The sequence below is a fragment of the Scyliorhinus torazame genome, chromosome 13, assembly GCF_047496885.1.
Source record: "Scyliorhinus torazame isolate Kashiwa2021f chromosome 13, sScyTor2.1, whole genome shotgun sequence".
Classification (NCBI taxonomy): Eukaryota; Metazoa; Chordata; class Chondrichthyes; order Carcharhiniformes; family Scyliorhinidae; genus Scyliorhinus; species Scyliorhinus torazame.
This window is the reverse complement of record NC_092719.1, coordinates 218,403,188-218,430,584: the sequence shown is the minus strand read 5'-3', so window position 1 is coordinate 218,430,584 and position 27,397 is coordinate 218,403,188. Positions and strand designations below refer to the sequence as shown.

General features: G+C 47.4%; 1 protein-coding gene across 2 annotated transcripts in view; it reads right to left on the bottom strand.

Annotated features, from left to right (window-relative positions):
* Positions 1-26,402, bottom strand: part of LOC140388620 (host cell factor 1-like) — a 114,403-nt gene extending 88,001 nt beyond the window's left edge. Inside the window, exon 1 of one of the 2 annotated variants that reach the window (XM_072473065.1) lies at positions 26,203-26,402. In XM_072473065.1, the coding sequence (XP_072329166.1) occupies positions 26,203-26,362 (160 nt within the window). In that variant the 5' untranslated portion in view covers positions 26,363-26,402. Of the gene's footprint in view, positions 1-123; positions 245-26,202 lie in introns of those variants that run through there. The other variant, XM_072473066.1, reaches the window with a different exon arrangement.
* Between the last annotated feature and the right edge of the window lie 995 nt (positions 26,403-27,397).

Genomic DNA, 27,397 nt, shown 5'->3' with positions numbered 1-27,397 from the left:
TATTCTCACTGTCCATATTCATCCAAACATGAGGAGCACAGAATTACACCAAATATCTCAATATACCCATCCAGCTGGAAAAAAAAATCAGAAAAACTTCAAATCGATCAAACCAACACCCACTTTTCCCAGTTTTTATTCTCCTGTGACATCCCCTTCAATTACACATGCTAGCAAGTGGCAAACAGCAGATACTCGTGGCGCAGTTAGAGATCTCATTCATTATTTCTTGGAAAAGACCCTTCTGTAAAAACCAAGAACAGTGGCATTAGTAGGAATAAACTTCGAAAAGAACACTTAACCTCCTTATAAGAAATGCAGGAAATAAAAAACCATTGGGCACCAGGTTCGTCATTAATTTTCACTGCTTCTGATGGCACTCCCAAAAGTTTGAGACAGGAGCCTTGGCTTTGACTGGTGCAAACACTGTTAATGTTGGAATAATGGTGATCTGAATAATGTTTCAAATCAAAAATACAGAGATTTTTAAACACAGGAACAGGAATATGCAGACCGATGCGTTGGTGAAATTAGGTCACATTGACCAAAGAATAATCAATTCTTTGCCAATATCATAGATCCGCATAAGCCACATTATGGACTGATCTGATCTCTTCACACATCATCGTCTCTACTGAGTAGTACTACACTCCTGTATGCTTCACCCGGTGCCTATGCCTATGTATTTACATTGTGTATTTTATGTTGTTCTATTATGTATTTTCTTCTCATGTACGAAATGATCTATCGGAGCTGTACGCAGAACAATACTTTCACTGTACCTCGATACACGCGACAATAAACAAATCCAATCCAATCAACTGCAAGAAAACATTAAAACCACAAAAAGGTGAAGATGGCTAGCACGGTGGCTTCACAGCGCCAGGGTCCCAGGTTTGATTCCCCCGCTGGGTCACTGTCTGTGCGGAGTCTGCACGTTCTCTCAGTGTCTGCGTGGGTTTCCTCCGGGTGCTCCGGTTTCCTCCCACGGTCCAAAGACGTGCAGGTTAGATGGATTGGCCATGATAAACTGCCCTCAAGTGACCAAAAATGTTAGGGGGGGTTATTGGGATAGGGTGGAAGTGAGGGCTTAAGTGGGTAGGTACAGACTTAATGGGCCGAATGGTCTCCTTCTGCACTGTATGTTCTATGGGAAAATAGAAGTATAAGTTGCAATATGTAAATGCATGTTCAAATATAGCTTGCATAGAATGTATCTTTTGATAAAATACATAGGAATTTCTAGATAAAGCACAACCAAGTTTAATCCAGATTCACCTTCTACCTCCTCGGCAGTTGGGTCACACCATGATAATGGAGTTAGCGGCTAAATTATTGCAATAGTGCATTCAGGGTTTCAAGCTTATTCCATCGTCATTGTACAAAAAGCAGAATAAAAAGGAAACTCTCTCACCATGGTTCTTTTGACATTTTAAAAAACAAAACAAAATCCGTTCATGTTTTCTTTTGAAAAGACAGGATTGAGTATAGCTACTAAGGTCAGGCATGAGCTGAAACTGGGAATATCCTTTAGCAATCTTTACAAGCTGTCTATCTTGGTTCAGCAGTCCTGGAGGCTGAAAGGATCTGCCCAAGAATCTGCCAAATAAATAAAGCACTAAATTATAAAGTGTGGGCACCATTCTATCCACACCAGGGCAGCCATTTATTCACACTGGGGTCAGCAGACTGAATGTATTATTCTTCACGAGCGGCTGTGCACACAGAAAACAGGAAAGGAGTGTCAGTTTAGATTGCATGCTCAAGTCTAGTAAGGTTCAAGCTCACAATATTCTGACACTAAGGCAACAATGATACAGCTTAAATAACAATTGCTCAATTAGTCATTTGAGAATGAACTTGAGTATTGCTGCAAAATATAAATTTTTCGTCGTGCACTTGACGAGACATTCAGAAGAATACCAATGGCAGAGGAATCAACAACTTTGTACTGTACAAGGAGACAGTTGATTGGTTGGTCGAGGTGTTGCAACAGACAATCCACCAGTTAATGGTGACTGACAGTTAACTGCCATTGTTTGAAAACTTAAATCAGGCAGCTCGACTTGATTAGTCAATGCATTGCCCTGTGGATTGAACCTGTAAATGGCTGTCAGTTATTCTGTTTAGTTGAAACTGGCGTAATGTGTGTACATGTTCTTTCTATCTGCAAAAAAAAAAAAAGAACAGGGCCTTCTTTGTGTATATGCAGCTTCAGTACAAGCCACACTGCAAGCCCAATTGATAATCTTAAATTGGTTGTCAGCGTATCTTTTATCACACTTAGGATTATTTAGCAAATGTCCAATCGCAGGATCACATCTAATGTTTTGAATTTTGCAAGCACGAGCTGGTTGGATACGGTCTGTACCTTGTCTGTTGTGAGGGGCAGAAGGAAAGGACATGCTGTTTGATACAATCTGCCAGTCTTTGGGATGTATGGCCTACATACCTAGCATCACACTGGCACTGAAGTTCATATACCATATTGTTTATGTACGTGATAGAAAGTCTTTTCAGCTCGATGGCAGCATCTGGTTAGTGGTGAATACCACTCGTGTTGCGACTGTATAGTAGCAGCGTGAAGCAGCTAGTTTCATCTGCTGCTCACATCTTTGAGATACCTTGGCATTCCAGGCTAGTCTGAGGTAGGTTGAGTACTTTCAAGGCCAGAAATGACCGGTATAGGCCTGTTCATTTAGCACTGTATGTCACGTAAACTCATGACCTGTCACCATTATCCTGCAGGATTCTTTGATGCACCCCATTTCAGCATCAAGCTTACATGGTGAGCAAATGGCCCTATTTACAAGGTTGCCAATAAGGCCCATGTGGAATTAGAAGTATCCCAACTCGTGTATCGACCAGTGAAGGCAGGTTTGCGATAAACCGTGGTAGTGAACCCACTGGAGGATTTCTTGACGAGTACGTCAGGTGACTGCTCCATTTCAAAAAAGGTGAATTTGAGCGGAGGATGGTGTTATGTTCTGCGTTGTGGCTGTGCACACAGAGCATCTAGTTCTTTGACTAGTAAGATAGTTTATTAATAAAATGAACATGTGGATAAATAACAAACAAACTATAATACAAATCGTAACGAATAAGTGAATTCTCCTGGAACTACATCTAATGAGACTGTCCTCTGGTACAACTTACTACCTACGGCCCAATCTGTGGAGTCACATGGTGGATCACAGTCCCCACCTGCTGATCGGAGGTCGTACATCCAATTCTATATTGCTATGCATATGCACATCACCACATCCCCCTTCCTTTTGAAATGTGAATATTTAACAAATATAACTGTGCTTTACAAAACATGATATGCTTAATAATTTCAAATATGCCACATATACAAATTTAATGGCGCTTTGCAAAACATGATATGCATAACAATTTCAAACGTGTCCCTTGTACATAGTAAATTACACATTCAGTCTTTCAGCTTAACAACATCTTCTTGTTGGTCTCCTGAACCTTGACCGAACACGTGATCTTGTTTCATCTTTCGAAACACCGGTTTTCTGGCTGGTCTTTGTGTCACCAACCTTTTCAGCCTTTTGAAGCGATGCTTCCTACTCTGTGTGTTCTTGTATATGGACCTTATTGCCGATTGTAAAGCACAGTTATTTGTTAAACATTCACATTTCCAAAGGAAAGGGGATGTGGTGATATGCATCTGCACATCACCACAGATGGAGCCCATTAAAGTCATGCAAGGACATTATTACATACTGGTACAGATTTAAACACAGCAAACATTTCGTTCAGAAATATGCAGGAGGTAGGTTAGGTTTCATTCCACTGAAGACATGTTCCTCATGGAACCCAGCAAAGATGCTTGCGAGAGCTGGGTCTAGAGAGGTGGCAACACCAGCTAAATGAGTATACATGGTGCCAACAAAACTGAACTCAATTGAGAGTGTTGCTGAGTACATAAGTGGATCGAATACTGATTCACGTGGTGGGTTTAAATTGCCATGATAAAGTGCTGCAACACACACATATTCTTTTTGTGGAACATTTCAGCATGAATTGGCCAAATCCTTGCTCCAAGTAGTTTTGAGCAAATCTTCCAGATATACGATGAAGGATACCTTCACATTTGCTGAAGACCATATGAGACTCTGTCCGAGTGGGGTTTGCTCTCCCCGTGTCAGCGTGGGTCTTACCCCCACAACCCAAAGGTGACCAGAGTAGGTGGATTGGCCTCGCTAAATTGCCCCTGAATTGGAACAATGTAAAGACCATATGGGACTTGCAGATTGATAGCAATGATGGGTCCACGTGCTCATTTGACATTGTTAGCCAATTCACCAATTTTCTACTTAAGGAAGCCATAGATATGAACACCTCCTACTCCTTGCATATTTCCAATATGCGGATGATACATTTGCTATATTTAGGTCTGTAGCACAAACAGGATGCTTTCTATGGTGCATCTGTAAAAATTGGTAATAGTCAATGTGGATATGCCAAATTTCCTGAGTTTCCGGAGGACGTATAGGCACTGTTGTGCTTTCTTGGACTTAGCGTCGACATAGGTGGACCAGGACAGATTGTTGGTGATGTGCACACAGAAGAATTTGAAGCCGTCAACCATCCCCACCTTGGCACCATTGATGCAGACATGGGCGTGTATGATACTTTGCTTCCTGGTCAATGACCAGCTCCTTAGTTTTACTGAGTGAGGGAGAGATTGTTGTCATTACACCACGCCACTAGATTATCTATCTCCCTCCTGTACTCGGACTCATCATTGTTTGAGATCCGACCCACTACAGTCATGTCATCAGCAAACTTGAGGCTGGAGTTGGAGCCAAATTTTGCCACACAGCCGAGTCTGCATAGGGAGTATAGTAGGGGGCTAATTACGTAGGCTTGTGGGGCCCTGGTATTGAGAACTATTGTGGAGGAGGTGTTGTTGTTTATCCTTACTGATTGTGGTCTATGGGTCAGGAAGTCAAGGATCCAGTTGCAGACAGAGGAGCCAAGTCCTAGGTTTTGGAGTTTTGATATGAGTTTGACTGGGATTATGGTGTTGAAGGCAGAGCTGTAGTCAATGAATAGGAGTCTGATGTAGGAGTCCTTGATGCTCAGATGCTCCAGGGATGAGTGTAGGGCCAGGGAGATGGCGTCTGCTGTGGACTGGTTATGGCGGTATGTGAATTGCAGTGGATCAAGGCATTCTGGGAGTATGGAGCTGATGTATTTCATGACCAACCTCTCAAAAACACATCATAATGATAGATGGCAAGGTCACAGAATGGTAGTCGTTGAGGCGCGTTGTCTGGTTCTTCTTCAGCAGCGGTATGACGGTGACCTGCTTGAAGCAGGTGGGAACCTCGGAAGGTGAAGATGTCCACAAACACAGATTCCAGTTGGTCTGCACAGGATTTGAGTGCACGACCAGGACCCCTTGCTTTCCGAGGGTTCTCTTTCAAGATGGTCTATCGACTTTGGAGGCTGTGATGGCAGGTATGGGTGAGTCCAAGGCTGTTGGAGCAGTTGACAACGGTTTGTCGGGTTCCTGCTCGAAACGAGCATAGAGAGAATGTTGAGTTCATCGGGGAGGGATGCGCTGTTGTCGGATATTCTACTCTGCTTTGTAGCCTGTTTTGTTTAAGCCTTGCCACAACTGACGAAGAGTCCACGTTGTTAGTCTGTGACTCTAGCTTAGTCTGGTACTGTCTCTTGGTGTCCCCGATGGCTTTGCGGGTTGCGGGTTGGGGACCGCACGTACTACCTTCTTTGGCATGCAGTCTTCTACACAGTTACTGATGAAGTCTGTGACGGTGGTGGCATACTCGTTTAGGTTGGCTGCTGAGTTCTTGAATGTGGACCAGTCCACTGACTCCCAAGCAATTGTGTAGGAGCTCTTCCGTTGCCTCAGATCAGCATTGCACGACCTTCTTAACCATTCTCCTGCTTAGGTTTTAGCTTCTATGATGGGAGAAGGAACACGATCTTGTGGTCCGATTTTCTGAAGTGCAGTCAGGAGATTGATCGGGAATGTTGTGTAGCAGTGGTCAATGATGAATAATTTGGCAGTTTCATGGTCAACAATACTGATATTAGCGTCTTATTTTGGAGGAAGATGGTGATATAGTGCTAATGTTCAGAGGTCCATGCTAATGATCTGGGAACAAGGGTTCAAATCCCACCATGGCAGCTGGTGGAATTTTGATTTCAATTAATAAATCTGGGATTTAAAAAAAAAGTTATTCACAGTAATGGTGACCATGAAGACCCATCTGGTTCACTCATGTCCTTTAGGAAAGGAAGTCTGTCATCCTTACCCAGTCTTGCCTACGTGACCCCAGACCAACAAGTCAATGGGGTTGACTTTTAAAACGGCCTCAAATAGTCCATCAGGCTATTCAAGAACAATTAGGGATAGGCAAAAAAGCTGGCCTTGCCAGCAACACCCTCGCCCCCTGAAACAATAAAGAAAATTTGTTAATTAGTTTTAATTCACTAACTACCACAGTCAAATTTGAATCCCCTATCCCTAGAGCATTAATCCACGTCTCCCAAGAACACAAGAAATAGCAGCAGAATTTGGCCCTTTGAGCCTGCTCCGACATTCAATACGATCATAGCTCATCTTGGGCTTCAACTCCACTTCCCCACTGCTCCCCTTTTCCCTGGATGCCCCAAGAGGCCAAAAATCAGCCTATCCCAACATTAAACAATTCAATAATAAAGCACCCACCCTCTGGGGTAGAGGATTCCAAAGATTCACAACCCGTGAAGAGATTTCCCCTCAACTCAGTCCTAAATGATTGGCCCCTGTTCAAGATTTTCTTGCAAAAGAAATACTCGAATAAGTAGGTAGAATTCATATGTATGAAATGAAAATCACTTATTGTCACCAGTAGGCTTCAAATGAAGTTACGGTGAACAGCCCCTAGTCGCCACATTTCGGCGCCTGTTCGGGGAGGCTGATACGGGAATTGAACCGTGCTGCTGGCCTGCCTTGGTCTGCTTTCAAAGTCAGCAATTTAGCCCTGTGCTAAACAGCCCCTGCTATTTAGGATGCTATATTTAACATGTACATGGGCAGCACTAGCTAACAGCTTTGGTTCCAACAGATGTTAAACAGATGTCACCTGTGCCACACAAAGTAACACCAGGGCCTTTCAAGTTCTCTTTAACAATAAGGAAAAAGAAAAAAGAAAAAGCTCAAGTCATTTTCAAAAGGAACTTCAAAAACTTTCATAATGGTATTGTTTCTCCCAATTATTCAGGAGACAATCCAAGAACGTATCTCAGCAAATTAAAAAAAGACTTAAAAAAAACTAAAATTAGGGGATCAGGTGATGTGAGCGCAGGAACGGCTGCATTTTCGCAAACTCCAGCTCTGCTCAACTTTCAATCTTTATTTTATCATTGTGCGCATCTCGTGTCTTTTTTCGGTTTACACATCTTTTACCATGTACTGAGATTTATTGATCAATGTGTCAACACTTTTCACTCGAGACATTATGCTTTAATCTTCATTGATACGTGGCGGCTGGACAGAGTTTGGGTGAGGCAGCTGCCTTTGAGAGGTTTTTCCGCCCTGACGATACGGTACACACCGATGAATGATAGCTGCTTGTGTTAAAGGTGATCCGTCTAATAGTCTTGGCTCTGCGGTGCAGGACGGTAAAACCCAATTTCAAGAGTTGCAAGACATCTTTATGGAGGCGATAGTGGAGCAGAGAACACGGTCTCTGGTGGAAGCATTCCTCCACATGGTTGAGTCCCTATCACAGGGCCTGTCACCCATCCTGGGGTGGGGGGCTAGGTAGTTGATTGCTCGGTCATGTCGGCATGTTGGAAGTAATGAGGTTCATGTTCTGATCATTGGAATCCTTGGAAGACCCTGGAGAGTGCTCTCCATTTCAGATCCTGCTTTATCATAGACGCAACAGTGGAGTGCTCTTTATCCTGATGGTTGCCCTGGGCCTCAGTTGTTATCCTGGACTTTACTCCCTGATAATCGTGTTGTTGTCTGTTAATGTTATCAATCTATCATTTTGCAGGTAATAAATATTTTGGGCGGGATGTCCTGCGCTGTTGGTTATTCTGACTCGATAACGTTTATCACGTTAAGCTGAATTTTATTTCAGGATTTATGCACAATCTATTCATTCAAATTTTATCCTTGGAGGGTGAGCAGAGACGGAGCTTTGGGGGGTGGCGGGGTTGGATGGTTCTGTCCTCGCTGCGCTCAAGGAAGGCCACCCACCCCCATCCCAGGGGCTTGTTTAGCACAGGGCTAAATCGCTGGCTTTTAAAGCAGGCCAGCAGCACGGTTCAATTCCCGTATCAGCCTCCCCGAACAGGCGCCGGAATGTGGAGACTAGGGGCTTTTCACAGTAACTTCATTGAAGCCTACTTGTGACAATAAGCGATTTTCATTCATTTCATCCCATAGTCAGTTATTTTATTTTTGGCTGTGCCTTTTTCCCCCTTTGGGAGGAGTCGGTCATTTCTCCTGATGTGGGTTTCCTTTTAGATTGTTCTCTTAATCGTGGCTGAGGGGTGTTAGATGGCGAACCTTGGTGTCATGGACTCTCAGATACAGTTCTATGTTGGTTTTTGATGGCCTAATTCTCCTTTTTTTTAATGCTCCTGATTGTGGGGGACCCCAGCGTTCTGGGGTGGTGGTATCAGTCCTCCCTCCCAGGGAGCTCCTCAGTTTGTTGGGGGTTGCTCGGACAGCCCTCCCACCCTGGAGTGGGTTTTCCCCATTTGATGACTGGGATCAATTTATTTGGATTTTGCGCTCACGATATCCTGCTGTCCTCTTGAGGGCAGCACTGGTGCTGGTAGTCTGGTAATCTGTTGTGTCCTTTGATCTGGGGCTGGTGGAGTGTAGAATTTCGGAGTCTTGCTTTCTTTTTACTTCTATGGGAGACCCTAGGCTTTGGATGTGCCCGGTTTCTTTGTTTTTGCCATCTTGAATGGGTAGGTGACTGCCTGACCTGACTGGATCTGGAGAAAAGTTTAAATTTAGGTTCAAATTACACTGCAGCACTGGGGTTTTGGGGGTATTGTTTTCTTCTGTCATTTTGTTTTGTAGCTATGGGTGAGATGTAGGTCCATAATGTTGCCTGTATCCTGTTTGGGTGCAGACAGGTCATTTATCCATGGAAGGAAGATGTTGGATATTTTGTCACTGATTCATCCGGAGTTTTGTTCCCAATTATGAGATTCCTATTGTTTTGCGTGGTACATTGATACCGACAACGGTCTTTCTACTTTTGTTTGTTTGAGGTGCATTTTTGTAAAAAAAAAAATAAAAATGGAAAATCCCAACAAATAGACATTTTAAAAAGTTGGAGTTGAACAGGAAAGATATTAAGAACATATTTAAGAACATGACCATATATCTGGTTCACGGTATGGATAATAAAAATCATTCTGACAATTAAATAATAGTGAATAAGCACACATCTAAGAGGAGTTAGTCAAAGAGACAACACCCATCTCTGAGAAACAATTATGTAATCTGGTTTTCTCAGGTATAACTGTCCCAGTTTATTTCAGAAAAGCAGGAATGGAGACTAGGGGCTTTTCACAGTAACTTCATACTTGTGACGATAAAAGGTTATTATTATTGTTGTAGAATGGTACTGCAGTTTCTCCGGTTGTCGAGGAGTCGGATATCGTAAACAACTTTTGTATCCAACTGCCCAACAACTGATTCACTCGGGAATTCAGGTAAAACATTACTTTGAATACTGCTGGGGATTCTTTTTTAAAAATAAATTTAGAGTACCCAAATATTTCTTTTTCCAATAAAGGGGCAATTTAGCGTGGCCAATCCACCTAACCTGCACATCTTTGGGTTGTGGGGGCGAAATCCACGCAGACACACGAAGAATGTGCAAACTCCACACATACAGTGACCTGGGGCCGGGATGGAATCGGGGTCCTCAGTGCTATAGGCAGCAGTGCTAACCACTGCGCTGCCTCTGATGGGTATTTTTACACTGATATGAGCGGTGGCATTGTATTTTTATATTTTTTACTGCATTAGAATTAAGATTATGTTTTTTTTAATCTTTTTATAGCCATTAATGTTGCAATGTACTGATCCACTTTAAAGTGTATTTTTTTTAATAATCATTTTATTGAGGTATTTATGGTTTTACAACAACAACAAAATAAACAATGTACATGAATTTATAAACAATGCAAAAGCCGTTTTCCACCCTTACAGGTCCCACCTTTACTAACCCCCTACTCTTAAGCTAATCTAACCTCCCCCCCCCTCCCCGCTGATGGTTAATTTTCCGCAAAGAAGTTGACGAACGGCTGCCACCTCCGGGCGAACCCTAGCATTGATCCTCAAGGCGAACTTGATTTTCTCCAGACAGAGAAAGCTAGCCATGTCAGTTAACCAGGCCGTCGTCGGGTGTTTTGGGTCCCACCAAGCTAATAGAATCCCGTCTCCAGGGAAGCAAAGGCTAGAACGTCTGCCTCTTTCTCCTCCTGGATTACCGGATCTTCCGACACACCGAAAATCGCCACCTCTGGACTCAGTGCCACCCTTGTTTTTAACACCTTGGACATGACCTCCGCAAACCCATGCCTGATTCCCCTAAGCTTCGGGCATGCGCAGAACATATGGACATGGTTGACCCTCCCCCGTACACCTTGCGCACCTATCTTCTACCCCAAAGAACCTGCTCATCCGGGCCACTGTCATGTGGGCCCGGTGCACGACCTTAAATTGTATCAGACTAAGCCTGGCACATGTTGTGGACGCGTTGACTCTACTCAACGCGTCCGCCAAGAGACTATCCTCTATCTCTCCTCCTAAATCGTCTTCCCACTTGCGTAGCAACTCCTCGGTCTGCGTCTTCTCTGACCCCATGAGTTACTTGTAAATGTCAGAAACCCTCCCTTCGCCCACCCACATTCTGGAAACATTCCTGTCCTGTATCCCCCTTGGTGGTAGGAGCGGGAAGGTTGAGACCTGCCTGCGTAGGAAGTCCCGCACCTGCAGGTACCTAAATTCATTTCCCCTCGCCAATCCAAATTTCTCCTTCAGCTCCCTCAGGCTAGAAAAGCTCCCCTCCATAAACATATCCCCCATCCTCGCAATCCCTGCTCTCTGCAGTCTCTGAAACCCCCCATCCATCCTTCCCGGGGCGAACCGGTGATTATTACAGACTGGAGACCACACCAATGCTCCCTCCGCCCCCACATGCCTCCCTCCTCCATTGCCCCCAGACCCTCAGGGCCGCCACCACCACAGGGCTGGTGGAGTACCATGCCAGCGGAAACGGCAGAGGCGCCGTTACAAAAGCCCCCAAACTGGTGCCCTTGCATGAAGCCGCCTCAAAATGCTCCCACACCGACCGTCCCTCCACCACCCACTTCTTGATCATGGCTATATTCGCCACCCAATAATAATTGCTAAAGTTCGGCAGCGCCAGCCCGCCCTCCCCCCAGCTCCGCTCAAGCATCCCCTCTTTTACTCGCAGGGTCTTACCCGCCCATACAAAGCCAGTGATGACCTTATTGACCCGTTTAAAAAATGACCGTGGAATAAAGATAGGAAGACACTGAAAAACAAACAGGAATCTCGGGAGGACCGTCATTTTCACCCTCTGCACCCTCCCAGCTAGTGACAACAAAGCACGTCCCACCTCCGAAAATCATCCTTTATTTGGTCTACTAATCGGGCCAAATTTAACTTGTGTAGCCGTTCCCATTCCACCTGGATACCTAGGTACTGAAAGCTGCCCCTTACCACCCTAAACGGCAGCCCCAATATCCCAGAGAACGTTTTATAAAACTCCACTGGGTACCCGTCCGGCCCCGGGGCTTTACCCGACTGCATGGCCTTCAGACCCTCTGCTCTCTCTTCCAACCCGATTAAGGCCCCCAGCCCTTCTACCAACCCCCTGTCCACCTTCGGGAAATTCAGCCCCACTAAAAAGTGCCTCATCCCCTCCGGCCCCGCTGGGGGTTCCAACCCATACAGCCAACTGTAAAACTCCTTGAACGCCTTATTCACCCCTGCTGAGTCTCTAACCAGGTTCCCGCCCCTGTCCTTTACTTTCCCTATCTCCTTGGCTGCATCCCTCTTTCTGAGCTGCTGCACAAGCATTCTGCTGGCCTTCTCCCCATGCTCATAGATCGCCCCCCTAGCCTTCCTCAGCTGCTCTACTGCCCTCCCTGTAGTAAACAAGCCGAACTCTGCCTGTAGCCTCCGTCGTTCCCTTAAAAGCCCTGCCTCTGAGGTCTCCGCAAATCTCCTGTCCTGCCATATCTCCTTTATCAGTCGGTCCGTCTCAGCTCGGTTTGCCGTCTCCCTATGGTCCAGTACCAAGATCAGCTCCCCTCTAGCCACTGCCTTCAATGCCTCCCAGACCACTGCCGCCGAAACTTCACCCGTGTCGTTGACTTCCAGGTAGTTCTGAATAAATTTCCTCAGCCGCCCGCACACCTCTTTGTCAGCTAAAAGCCCCAAGTCCAGCCTCCGGTGCGGGCGCTGGCTACTAGAGGGGTTGCGATCCTGATTAATAAATCCTGCTAACCTGTAGGTCAACCCAGTACGGGGCATGATCTGAGATTGTGATCGCCGAATAAGTCATATCCACTACCCCCGTCAGTAGAGCCCTATTCAAAATTAAAAAATCAATCCGGGAGTACACTTTATGCACATGTGAGTAGAAGAACTCCTTCACTCTCGGCTGCCCAAATCTCCATGGGTCCACCCCCACCCCCCCAACCACCATCTGCTCCATAAGCCCCTTGGCTATTGCTGGCACCCTGAGCCCGACTGGTCTAACCCAGGGTCAACAACTGTATTAAAGTCCCCTCCCATGACCAACCTGTGCGAATCCAGGTCTGGGATCTTCCCCAGCATCCGCTTTATAAATTCCACATCATCCCAATTTGGCGCGTACACATTTACTAGTACCACCTGCAACCCCTCCAGTTTCCCACTGACCATAATGTACCGGCCTCCCACATCCACAACTATTCTTCCCACCTCAAATACCACTCGCTTATTAATCAGGATTGCGACCCTCTAGTCTTTGAGTCCAGCCCCGAGTGAAAAACCTGTCCAACCCATCCCTTCCTTAATCTGATTTGACCAGTTACTCTAAGGTGCGCCTCCTGTAGCATTACCACGTCCGCCTTCAGTCCTCTCAAATGCTCGAACACGCGTGTCCTCTTAAACGGTCTATTTAGCCCTCTCACATTCCATGTGATCAGCCTAGTTGGGGGGCTCATCGCCCCCCCCCCCCCCCCCCCCCCCTCGCCGATCAGCCATCACCTTTCTTGGGCCAGTCATGACTGGCCCAAGAAAGGTGATGGCTGATCAGCGAGGAGGAGGGGGGTGGGCGATGAGCCCCCCAACTAGGCTGATCACAGTCCCAGGGAATTACTGCAGGAGTTCCTCCGGGTAGTGACCCAATATCAACATCCCAGGGGATTAATATCAATCAAAAACTCAACAGGACAAACAGATTAAAAAACGGACTACAAAAACAGACCAAAGGCAGCAAATCCTGCAGCGTATAACTCACCTGCTTACCCCCTAAAGCGTGTCCACGTTCTACAAGTCAGTGTAAGAATAAGAGATAGGAGCAGGACAACGGTGCATCGAGTCTGCTCTGGCATTCGATAAGACCATGGCTGATCTGATTGTGTTTCAACCTCCTGCCTACCCCACCCCCAATAACATTTGACTCCCTTATCAAAAATTTCTCTCGCTCAGCCTTGAATATATTCAATGACCCTACCGCCACAACTTCCTGGGGAAGAGAATTCCAAAGAGGAAGACCTTCTGAAAGAAGAAATTCCTCCGTATCTCCATCTTAAATTTTTTTTTTTTTCTTTCAATTTTTTCTTTCAAACAGATCTGTAACATTTACAGAGAAAAAAGGCCATATACAAAAGCCTTAACATATTGAAAACGCAGTGGGAAAGAATAAACATATTAATAAGGCACTTCCCCTAGCAGCTCCGTTTGCCCATGTCCCACGTGTTCAACTAAGCGAATGTGGCTCTAACCCCCCCCCGGGTGCTGCTGCTGTTGGTTTCCTACGCTGTTCCCTGCAAGCGACTTTCTCCCCCGGGGGATCCCTGATCACCCCCCCCCCCTCCTCCCTTGCCCACTTAAGTCTTCTCTGCTCTCCTTCCTGGCTACCCCCCACCCGACCCCCCCTCCCCGCCCCCCGAGGCTTGGCCTGCCAGGTCCGCCCTGCGCTTGGCCCTAGCCCGCCCCTTCTCCTACTCTCCCTGGTGCCCCCTGACCTACGCTAGCTACGCTGACCCCTGCCCTTGGTGCCTGACTGTCTCCCGCCCAAGTGCTCGGGCCCTCCCCCCACACACCAAGGACCCATTAACCTGATTGTATCTCCCCGTGCCTTTTCAAGTCCCTTAACCAGTCCCTAGCCCATCCCCCCATCAGTGGCCCCGATCTCCCGCCAAAAGATACCAAGTGCAGGGCCCCCCTTGCAGGGCCCCTCTCTCTCTCCCCCCCCCCCCCCCCCCCGCCCCTCATTGCAATCTCCCAAAATCACCCTAAGCAGTGCACCCTCCAGCCCCCGCTCTCTGTCCAGGCTGAAAACAATCTTAGATTAAACATTACAGAACAGGATACTTTAACGGACCGCCGCCACACAACAGCTCTGTGACCCAGAGTCCTTTAGTTCAAGTCCAGCTTCTTTTAATAAAAGTCCAGTCCTAGTCAGAGCAAGTTAGGCTAGCAGGCCGCCGCCACTGTAGAGCACTGAAAAAACTAAGTGCCCGTTAGTTCAAGTCCAGCTTCTTCTCTTTAATGAAGGCCCCAACCTGTTCTGGTGTCTCGAAGTAGTGATGGAGTTCCTCAAACGTAACCCAAAGCTTCGCAGGATACAGCATTCTAAACCTCACCTGCTTTTTGTAGAGGGCTGCCTTTACCTTGATGAATCCTGCACGCCTCTTGGCCAGCTCCGTTCCCAAGTCCTGGTAGATGCGCACCTTGCAGTTCTCCCATCTGCTGCTCCTTTCCGCCTTGGTCTATCGCAGCACACGATCCCAGTCAGCAAGCCGGTGAAAGTGAACCACCAAGGCCCTCGGTTGGTTGCCCGTCCTGGGCTTCCTTGTGGGGGCTCTATGCGCCCCATCCAACTCCAGGGGTCTAGGGAAGGCCTCCGGTCCCATCAGCGCCCCGGGCATACCCGTCACGTATGCACCTGCATCCGATCCCTCACAGCCCTCGGGGAGGCCCACGATCCTCAGCTTCTGCCTCCTGGCTCTATTACCCAGCTCTTCAAGCTGTTCCTGCATCCTCCTCTGGCGGGAGTTCAGCCCCTCCACCTCGTGCTCCAGCTCCGTTACCGTGTCCGCCTGGGTGGAGAGCTTCACCTCGACCTCCCTTAGCGCCTTCTCTTGGACCGCCTGCACCTCGACCATTCGGTCCATCACAGCCCTCATCGGGTCCAACGTGTCCCTCTTCAGTTCGGTGAAGCAGTTCCTAAAAAACTCCATCTGCTGCTCTCTTGGCCAGTGAGCCTCCGCTCCCTGGTCCCTGCCGTCCGCCATGCTTCGCCTCCCGGTCTGGGATCCCCGCTGCTCCTGCTTTGACTTTTGCCGCTCCACTCGACCACTTCTGGTCCAACTGTCCATACCCCAGGGGGAAAACCTCTTCCCTTCGTCTCCTCCACCGATTCAGGTCCCGAAAAAATCCTGTGAAACAGGTCCGTTTGCCCATCGCGGGCGGGAGCGATCCAACCTGCGACCTGCTTCCTCGAGGGCGCCACCGGAAGTCCTCATCTCCACCTTAAATTGGAGACACCTTATTTTAAACTGTGACCCTTGGTTGTAGATTCCCCCAAAAGAGGGAAAATCCTCTTAGCACCTACCCTGTCAACCTTACCTCATATTATGTTTCAATAAGATCACCTCTCAATCTCCAATGACATCTAACCAATACCCTGTACAGTTGTAGCAAAACTTCCCTATTTAAAAAAAATATATTATCCCCTTTCAAATCAAGGCCAATCTTCACCATCCTGACTTGGAAATATATTGTCGTTCTTTCATTGTCGCTGGGTCAAAATCCTGAACTTCCCTCCATAACAGCACTGTGGGTTTATCTAAACCACATGGACTGCCGCAGTTCAAGAAGGTGCCTAGTTATCATCTTTGCAAGGAAAATTAGGAATGGGCATTAAATGCTAGCCTAGTCAGTAAAGGAATTAAAAAATTATATTGTACTCCTAAAGTGCAGTTTTCTTCGGTTTACCAGAGCGTGGAAGATTTGCATTCTTGGGCTTTGGGATTTTACAAGTGCACACACATGCCCTTCCTTGTCAGGACATCATTTGAGATTGGCAGGCTAATTAGTCCAGAAAACATTTTTTAAAAATGAGGTGCAAGCCTGACCCAAAATGTTAACATATTGAATTACATAAATACCTTGTACAGATTGGCCCTGAAAAACAAAACAATTTGCGGTTAAGGTGCTGCACCTCGAATCTGTCACCTTGCTGTGAAAAAGCAGTTAATCAGGCGTCATAGATTTAAAACCAGTGGCATAGGATCTAGAGGAGACAGGAGATTTTTTATTTAAATTTAGAGCTACGACGATCTGAATGCTCTATTTGGAAAAGAGTCGACGCTGATTTCATAACGAATTTTAAATGGGAGCTAGACAGGTACCAAATGATGTGGGGAAGCCAGGGTCAAGGACAATAAGCATGACTGCTCTTTCAAAAGAGCCAGCACAGACAAGGTAGGTCAAATGGCCTCCTGTGTTGCAAGCTTCTCTAATTTGTATGTCAGTACAGTGACCATTTCGCTGATTCAATGGGGTTTGATAATATTTTCATCTCTGATTACCACCAGGACAAGGGAACACCATTGCATCAGTTCAAACAAATGATTCACTTCGGTCTGACGTCAAGAAATTCTTCCCGAAAGTGCCTGTGGGGTAAAATCTCTTGAATCAATCGGATGCTGCAAGAGGATTGACAGAAAGACTACGTGTTAAAAGCTTGATGGGATTTCATTTTTGGATGAGTTGTGATCCCTCAACTGAAAGCACCAACACTTACAACGGCACGGGCATCATTCACCCAAGTATGTCAACAGAGACTGCAGCAAAAATTACCCTCACTCCTTCACCTATACAACCCCTCCCCAGCCACCAGCGCAAGATAGTGAATACAAATCCTATTACAGCAATTTCTGAACCTGAATTCACTAAATCCGTGACTCAGCACCAGACAAGCAGGGTTGCTCCAAAACCCCCAAGCTTTTTACCGATAATGCTTGGGTGAAGAAACCTGCCATTCCGATTCAGTCAGGCCTCTTAAGTGACACATATACATGACTGGCTAACACTGCCCTTCGAAGTGCCCCTGCAAATTAGGGCTGGGCAATAAATGCATCGTGGACCTTATCCAGAGTACAAATAATTTACACACCCAATTCCCTGGGTGAGGAGAGAGAAGAACATCCTTCCTCAGATAAGGACACCAAAACTACTCCAGGTGTGGCCTCACCAATGCCCTATACAATTGCAGTAAAACATCTCTTGCTATGGAGGGAGTGCAGTGAAGGTTTATCAGGCTGATTCATGGGATGGCAGGACTGTCACATGAGGAGAGACTAAATCGGTGAGGATTATATTCACTGGAGTTTAGAAGGGTGAGAGGGGATCTCAAAGAAACTTACAAAATTCTAACCAAGGACGGGGTAGATTCAGAAAGAATGTTTCCGATGGTCAGAGAGTCCAGAACTAGGGGTCATAGTTTGAGGATAAGTGGGTAAACATTTTAGAACTGAGGTGAGGAGAAATTTCTTCACCCAGAGAGAAAGTAGTTGAGGCCAAAACGTTGCGTAATTGCAAGAAGGACAGATATAGGTCTTGGGGCTCAAGAGATATGGGGGTGAGGGGGAGGCGGGATCAGGGTTTGAACTTGATGATCAGCCATGATCATAATGAATGTGGAGCAGGCTCGAAGGGTCGAATGGCCTCCTCCTGCTTCTATTTTCTATGTTTCTATATTGGCCTTCTTAATTGCTTGCTGTACCTGCATGTTTGTTTTCAGTGACACAAGGACACAAATACCGTTGAAGTTCAGCCTCTCACCATTTAAGAAATGCTCTGCCTCTTTGTTCTTCCGACCAAAGTAGATAACCTCATATTTCTCCATATTGTATGCCACCTACCAGATTTTTTGCCTGCTTGTTTCAGCTCTAAGTGCCCTTGAAGCGTCTTTGCATCCTCCTCAACTGAAACCACTCAGTTGTGTCATCTGCAAACTTGGAAATATTACCATTAATCCCCACATTCAAATCATTGATGGACGTGAATAGTTGGGGTCCAAACACTGATCCTTGCCAAACCCCACTAGTCACAGCCAGCCAGCCTGAAAATAGCCTATTTATTCCGACTGTTTTCTGTTCATTAACCAGTTCTCAAAGGCACCAAGGGCCTCTGGGAAGATGTTTCCAGGTAGGTCACAAAAACACCATGCAGCCAGGTAATGCAATCAAAGCATGCAGATGTGTACAGGTAAATCCCATTATGGATGTAGGCCTAGGAATTTATAATCAGTGAAGAGGCATAAAAATACATCTGCAGAACCCTTTGCTCTGAGTTCAGTTTATATTTCCATGAGGTTGTTACTCACAGAAAGTGCAAGAAAAAGAAAAACAAATGAGTGGTCTTCCATACAATGGAACAATGAAGCACCCATTTCCAATTTATGTTAAGCACCCCTGAAAATGTAAATACAGATCCAGAAAACAACTGCATTAAATTCCAAAAGGCATAGTCAACAAAGACACACAAATTACATGTAGCAGCACAGATCGGTGGGAGTGCATTACTGCTGCTCCCATCAGCTTTGCTGCCAGGCAAGTTCACGATCAGTTTCAAAATGTACCATCACCCAGAGTGTTGTGCCATTCCTCCCTTGATCATAGAATCTCACCGCACAGAAGCTGGTCATAGATTATCATAGAATTTACAGTGCAGAAGGAGGCCATTCGGCCCATCGAGTCTGCAGCGGCTCTTGGAAAGAGCACCCTACCCAAGGTCAACACCTCCACCCTATCCCCATAACCCAGTAACCCCACCCAACACTAAGGGCAATTTTGGACACCAAGGGCAATTTACCATGGCCAATCCACCTAACCTGCACATCTTTGGACTGTGGGAGAAAACCGGAGCACCCGGAGGAAACCCACGCACACACGGGGAGTATGTGCAGACTCCGCACAGACAGTGACCCAAGCCGGAATCGAACCTGGGTCCCTGGAGCTGTGAAGCAATTGTGCTATCCACAATGCTACCGTGCTGCCCCATCATGGGTCATTCAACCCATCATGCTGTCTCTGTCAAAGAGCTACCTAACTTGTCTCACTACATTCCAGCTCTTCCATAATGCAGTAAGTATCTCTCCAAGTATTTATGCAATTCCTTTCTGAATGAATCTGCTTCCAACACCATTGCATGGAAATATGTTCTAGATCACAACAATTTGCAGTGTAAATATTTCTTCCCCATATGTTGCCTCTGATTCCCTTGCCAATTCCAGTGGCAGGTGTTGATAACCACAGTTTCTCCTCGGTCAAGACTGTTTTTTTGAAAATCTCGATCAAATCTTTCTTCACCTTTCTCTGCTTTAAAGAGAACAAATCCAGTTTCTCTGGTCTCTCGATGAAACTGAAGTCCCTCACCTCTGATATTCCAACAAGTTGCTTCGACACTCTCTCTAAATCCTTGGTTCCCTTCCAAAAGTGTGATGGCAGAATTGAATACAATACTATAACCGGAGCCGAACCAGTGATTTTGTAAAGGTTGACCTCAACGGACACCTCTGCGGGGTGATCGAAAGGCTCATGACTCTACGGTTCACCCTGGCCCCAGAACAGCATATCACAAGCTTAGATGCAAGGGACGAGACGAGAGGCATTCTACTCCGGCCTCGACCAAACACTGTCCTGCATCTCAGAGACAAGCTGATTCTCCTTGGCTAGGCGACTTCAATGCTAGGTCGGGAAGGGCGCAAACCTTTGGAACTGCATGTTAGACAGGGACGGCATGAGGAAAACAAATGCCAACGGAGTCCTCCTCCGGACAAGATGTTTAGAACATGACCTGGTCATTGCAAACACCCTGTTCCGCCAAAGGGACAAGGAGAAAGCCTCATGGCAACACCCCGCTCCAAGCACTGGCATCTAATAGACTCACAACACCAGGTTAAAGTCCAACAGGTTTGTTTCAACGTCACTAGCTTTTGGAGCGCTGCTATATCTCTTCATTCACCTGAGGAAGGAGCAGCGCTCCGAAAGCTAGTGACATCGAAACAAACCTGTTGGACTTTAACCTGGTGTTGTAAGACTTCTTACTGTGCTCACCCCAGTCCAACGCCGGCATCTCCACATCAGATCTAATAGACTATCATCCGGGCAAGGGACTGCATCATCTGGGCAAGGGACTGCAAAGAAGCCCGCATCACCCACACCATGACCGGAACAGATGATTGCTGGACTGAACACTGATTAATCCGTTCTACCATCCCCATCACTCTGGCCCCAACCCGACACAGGCATAAGAAACTCTGCCACAAGAGATTCAATGCCGCTGGCCTCAAAAGACCCAGAGAAAGAGCTATTCTGCTGGCGCCTCACAGCTAACCTGGTGACAACCAATGAGCCAGAGCTGCAGAACGCCCACACCGCCTGGTCCACCTCAATAGCCACCATAATCAGCACCTTCGAGGAGGCGCTCGGGCTCTCGACCATGAAACACCAAGAGTGGTTCGACGAGAACGATCAGGAGACCCTGGATCTCCTTGACCACACACACCAGGCGTTACGGAACTGGCAGCTCCACCAAAATACACACAGCCACCAAAATACACACAGCATTCCGGGACTGTCCAAGAGTGAGAAGAAACAAGTCTACAGGCAACTGAAGGCCGAGGTGCAACAAAGAACCCCGTGACCCAAAGAACAGATAGTGGGTAGAAAGCGTGGAGACTCAGCAACTTGCTGACAACCACAACGTGCACGGCTTCTTCAGCACAATCAAAACCATTGACTGCCTGAGTGCCCAGGGGCCCACCCCATTGAGAGCCAAAAACGGAGAAGCGCTCAAAGACAGAGAGGCAGTCAACACCCGCTGGAGAGAGCACACAGCCTGCACACAGCCTTCGACACAGTGTCCTGACACCATCCTGCAATACGCTACTCGCCACCATCTCAGCACACCAGTTCGCTGTGAGGTTGAAAAGGCCAAATGACAGCTGAAGAACAACAAGGCCTCTGGTGCAGATGGAATCCCCGCAGTACTAAAATGTTGCAGAGATGTACTCTTAACAAAAATCCACACTTCATCACCGGTGTCTGGAATGAAGAAAGCATGCCGGATGATCCCAGAGATGCCTTAATTTAGATTTATTTTCATGTGTACAGAGGTACAGTGAAAAGTATTGTTCTGCCTATAGTCCAGGCAGATCGTTCCATACATGAAAAACATAGACATATGATAAACACACAATGTAAATACATAGATATCGGGTGAAGCATATGGAGTATCGTGCTACACAGTTGCTTCACAGCTCCGAGGTCCCAGGTTCCATTCTCGGCTTGGGCCACTGTGTGTGGAGTCTGCACGTTCTCCCAGTGTGTGTGTGAGAGTTTCCTCCGGGTGCTCCGGTTTCCTCCCACAGTCCAAAGATGTGGTTAGGTGGATTGGCTATGCTAAATTTCCCTAAAGGTTAGGTGGGGTTACGAGAATAAAGGGCATAGGGTGGAGCTTTTTCCAAGGTGCTCCATAGGGTGCTCTTTCCAAGGGCAGGTGCAGACTCGATGGGCTGAATGGCCTCCTTCTGCACTGTAAATTCTATGATTCCATAAGAGGGTCATTCAGGAGTGACCATCTTCAAGAAAGGAGACAGCTCCAAATGCAGAAATTACAGACTGATTTTCCCTACTTTCCGCCACGGGCAAGATCATCGCAAGAATACTCCTCAACCGCCTCCTCCCAGTGGCTGAAGAGCTCGTACCCGAGTCACAGTGCAGCTTCTGCCCATCAAAGGGCTCAATGGATATGATCTTCAGCACGCGATAAATCTAGGAAAAGTTCAGGGAGCAGTATCAACCTCTGTACATGGCCTTCTTCGATCTTGCAAAGGCCTTCGATTCTGTCAACTGTAAGGGATTGTGGAGAATCCTCCTCAAATTTGGCTGCCCACAGAAATTCATCACCAGCCTCCGCGTGCTCCATGATGACATGCAAACCGTGACCCTCACAAATGGAACCACCACAGACCCAACGTGCGCACAAACTGAAGTCAAACAGGGCTGCATCATCGCACCCAAGCTCTTCTCCATCTTCCTCGCAGCAACAATCCATCCCTAGCTAACATACCGGACAAGCAGAAAACTGTCCAACCTCCAATGCCCTCAGGCCAGAACCAAGACCACCCCAACCTTTTGTCATAGAGCTGCAGTACGCAGACAACGCCTGTGTGCGCACATCCAACGGCCGAGCTACAAACCAGTCAGCACATTCACCAAGGCATATGAGGGAATGGGCCTCAGACTAAACATCCGGAAAACAAAGGTTCTGTGCCAGCCTGTTCCAGCCACACAGAACTGCCCCCCAACCATCAAGATCAACAGTGAGCCCTTGGACGATGTGGATCATTTCCCATACTTCAGAAGCCTCCTCTCGGAGCGAGCAGACATTGACGACGAAATCCAACATCGACTCCCAATGTGCCAGTGCTGCCTTCGGATGTCTGAGGAGCAGAGTTTTCGAAAACCGAGACCTCAAATCCAGCACCAAGCTCATGGTCGACAGAGGAATCATGGTTCCGCCCACCAGTATGCATCAGAAACATGGACAATGTACAGCAGATGCCTCTTTACCCATGCTGCCTCCGCAAAATCCTACAAATCCACTGGCAGGATAGGCGTACCAATGTGCACGTCCTCTCCCAGGCCAAAATCCCCAGTATCGAGCACTGGTTACACTCGACCAGCTGCGATGGGCGACCCCTGCCCGTGTGTCCGACACAAGACTCCCAAAATAAGTGCTCCACTCCGAGCTCTGCAGTGACAAGTGATCACTAGGAGAGCAGAGGAAATGCTGCATGACACACTGAAAGTCTCCCTAAATAAATGCAAAATACTCACCGACACGTGGGAATCAAGGATCGGACTATTCAGTCACCGCAGAACCCACCTTCCCAGAGTGGAAGCAGGTGATCCTCGACACTGAGGGACTGCCCAAGAAGAAAGGTTGACGATAATGTCATTGCTTTTGTACCCTATAGCTCTATTTATAAAGCCAATGTTTTTTCGATGATCTTATCAACTTGTCTTGCCACTTCAAACAATAACTTGAATTTATATAATGCCTTGACATCACAAGGCACCCCACAGAATCAAACAAAAGTTGATACGAGTCACCAAAGGATTTGTGATGTTATTTTTATATATCCATTAGTATGTATGACCAAAAGTTTGTTCAAACAGAAAGGTTTTAAGGAGCATCTTAAAGATCAAGAGAATTCCAGGACGGGCTCTGGTAGGTAACAACACAGATGACAACGGGGGAGCGATTAAAAGCGGGGAGGTGCAAGTGACCAGAATCAGAGATTGCAGATATCTTGCAGGGTACAGAGATGGGTGTGGAGGAGGACAGGAAGAAAAGTGAGTAGTAAGGCCATTTAGGGATTTGAAAACAAGTGCAGGAATTTTAAAAGCCTAGGAGCGATTAAAAGCGGGGAGGTGCAAGTGACCAGAATCAGAGATTGCAGATATCTTGCAGGGTACAGAGATGGGTGTGGAGGAGGACAGGAAGAAAAGTGAAGTAGTAAGGCCATTTAGGGATTTGAAAACAAGTGCAGGAATTTTAAAAGCCTAGGCATTGCCAGGTCAATGTTATCAAGGACAGGGGTAATGGGTGAATGGGCTTAGTACAAGTCCATACATGGGCACGAGAATTTGGAATGTGCTCAAGCTCAAAGATGGGAAGCTGCTATGGAACAGTCAAGCCTCGACCATCTCCAGCAGATGATGAGCCCAGGCAGCGCTAAAAATGGGATGTGACAGAATGGCCAAACTTGGCAATGATCAGAAGATTATTGCTGGATCAAAGATTTCTTTCTCCCCAATTAAGCGACAATTTAGCATAGCCAATCCACCTACCCTGCACATCCTTGGGTTGTGGGGGCGAAACCCACACAAATATGGGGAGAATGTGTAAACTCCACACGGACAGTGACCCAGAGCCGAGATCGAACCTGGGACCTCGGCGCCGTGAGGCAGCAATGCTAACCACTGCGCCACCATGCTGCCTCTTGCTGGGTCAAAGAAAACACAAGATTGCAAACAGTCTGGTTCAACATCAGACAGTGGCCAGGGAGAGGGGCGACTGGAAGGTTGCAAACATACAGGGACCTTAAACCCAGCAAGGGCCAAGTAGAAGAAAACTGGGGCCATAAATACAATTTGCATTTTTTTAACCCTCTTTTCAACAACTTTAGGAGAAATGTAAATGTTCGCATTTTCACTGGAGAACGTAAACGAGTGATGTTTGAAAATTGTGATTTTATGCACCACTGAGAAAATGAACCCCAGATATGACTATTGAATGAGGCAAAAGAATGAAAAAGCATTGAGTACCAAACAAAAAAGACCACAGCCAACTGTAAGAGACTAGTTCTCACATGGGTAGCACAATGGCTAGCACTGTATCTTCACAGCTCCAGGGCCCCAGATTCGATTCCCGGCTTGGGTCCCTGTCTGTGCGGAGTCTGCACGTTCTCCCCATGTCTGCGTGGGTTTCCTCCGGGTGCTCCGGTTTCCTCCCACAAGTCCCGAAAGACGTGCTTGTTCGGAGAATTGGACATTCTGAATTCTCCCTCTGTGTACCCGAAGAGGCGCTGGGAGTGTGGCGACTAGGGGCTTTTCACAGTAACTTCATTGCAGTGCTAATGTCAGAATACTCGTGACGCTAATAAAGATTATTATTACACTGACTGCACCAATCTTAGCCCGAGTCAAGAAACGAAAATATTTCGACAGGCTCTGTGGGCAATGCTGGCAAACGACTGACCAACCCTGGAGCTCACTGGAAACAAAACAAAAATCTAAATCAGAAAATACCGGAACGGTAAATATAAACTTTAATTCGGAGAGGAGGGGAAAATAAATGTCTGGGATGTTCACTCTGCGTCATGTTTATTTTAAATAAAATTTAATAAGTGCAGGCGATTTCTTTTCAGCGCTTCCCCCCAGTGCAGAGGACACGGAATGTGTACATCATTGCAGTGTTAATGCAAGCCTGCTTGTGACAATAAAGATTATATATAAAATAAAAAGCTCCCCGTGGACATGAAGCTGCTGCAGCTCCTTCCCTTGACAACCAGACACAAATGGCGCCCTGTTTGTCCACGAGAGGGAAAGACTAAACGCTGACTGTGGGGGCACCGAGTACCACACACACACACCCAGCACCGAAACAACACGGTGTAACCGAGGGGAATGAAGCCCGGTCGTGGCTGGGGAACGCAGGCAGACACACAACACAAACAGGCAGGGAGAGGAGGAGCCGCTGGGCGCCGCCATGTTGAGATGGCGCCGGGGCCGGGAGCCGGCGGAAACCTCCCCCCCCCCCCGACATTAACAGTAATTTTTAAAAAAAAATCATCGCTAAATCCGACAATTTTCCCGTTTTAAATTTATTGATGAGGGGTTAAACATTGGCTCAACATTCGGGAGATAACTTTTATCTCCGGCTGTTTTTTTTTTAATTACTGAATTTGGGCGGCGGGGGGGGGGGGGGGGGGTGAATTTTATTCTTTCCATTTGTATAAAAGAAAACAGAAAGATTGGGCTGAGAGGATTTGGCGCCAATGGCGCGCACCGGATCGTCCGCCGGCCGGGCCGGCCACTGCGCGCGCGCGGCCGCCATTTTGAGGGGGCGGGGCGGCCGGGCTGGCGGCGCCGACTGACTGAGCCCGGCTCCATCTTGCTTCCTGCTTCTCCTTCCCCTCCAGCCGCCCTGCGTGCGCGCGCGCGCGCGCGCAGTCGCCACTTCCAACCGCGGCCGCTCCTCCCACGTCCGGGAGGGGGAGAAGCCGGCGAGAGGGAGGGTGGGGGAGGCGATGTAAAAAAAAAAAAAAAACCCCAGTCGCGGCGGTGCATTATTAACACTACGGAGTCCACCTGAATTATAAACGTGCAACTCGTCCACGATCCCCTCGTTGCCTCCGCCGAAAACGACCATCAGCTCTTTGATGGAGACGGCTCGGTGGCCGTGGCGAGGCCTGGGCACCGGGCCGCTCGAGTTGGTTACGCGCTTCCATTTGAGTATGGGAGCCGCCATCTTGGCGCCGCTTTCCCAGAAAAGGCGGCGGGTGAAGAAGAACGGAGCCCGTTGTCAGCGCAGGACCCCTCCCCCCATGGCAGGCCCCCGCCCGCCGGGCTGCCCCAACCCCGCGCCTGCACCATCCACCTCCCAGGCAAACATTTCCCTTCAGTTCCTCCCCCCCCACGTTTCGCCTTTTCTCCCCGTGCTTTATTTTTTTTTAGTCTCGTTTTAAGCATCAAACAACCGACGTCCGCTCGCCTTTCACGGGGTCATTTTTTTTTCGGGCAAAGCTCCCGGGCGACGGGAAGAAGGCGGGGCCCGCCGAGGCGGAATGCCTGGATGCCGGGACGGGCCCGAGGGTGGGGGTTGTGGGGAAACAAGTGACGGCTCTTTCACTTTTCACCCTCCACCCGTCAAGAAATGCTCCTTTCAAACTATTCCGGGAGGTAGATGTGTTTTTTTGCGCGGTCCCGGTGCGAAAATTGACAAATATCCACCAACGTCCCCGCCGCAGGCAATATCCGCAGACACCTAACCACTGGGGCCCCGGATGAGCACAGAGAGAGAGACACCAGAATTAAAGTCAGAAATTAAATTAATTTAAACGGAAATAAACCACGGAAGACGGTTTCCTCAAACAGACACTGGGGTGGGGGGTGGGAGACAATCGTCTGATGTAAAGAGGCCAGGAAGTTGGGCACCTATATAGGGGCTTAGCCACAAGAAAGGCCCCACTGTTAACAATTTATTTGGTGAAAATCTCTGATCTTAAAAAAAAGAAAAAGGCGATGTTTGCGCAGCAATTTATCGAATGCAAAACAAATCCTGTCAGCAGGAATTTGTTTTTTTGTTGCAATGAGGCAGATGATTTAGACAGCTCATCATGGGTCCTGTTGAAGCATGAATTGAAGTGTTACTTGTGAATTTCACCAATGGGGGGGGAGTGAAATGAAAATCGCTTATTGCCACAAGTAGGCTTCAAATGAAGTTTCTGTGAAAAGCCCCTAGTCGCCACATTCCGGCGCCTGTTCGGGGAGGCTGTTACAGGAA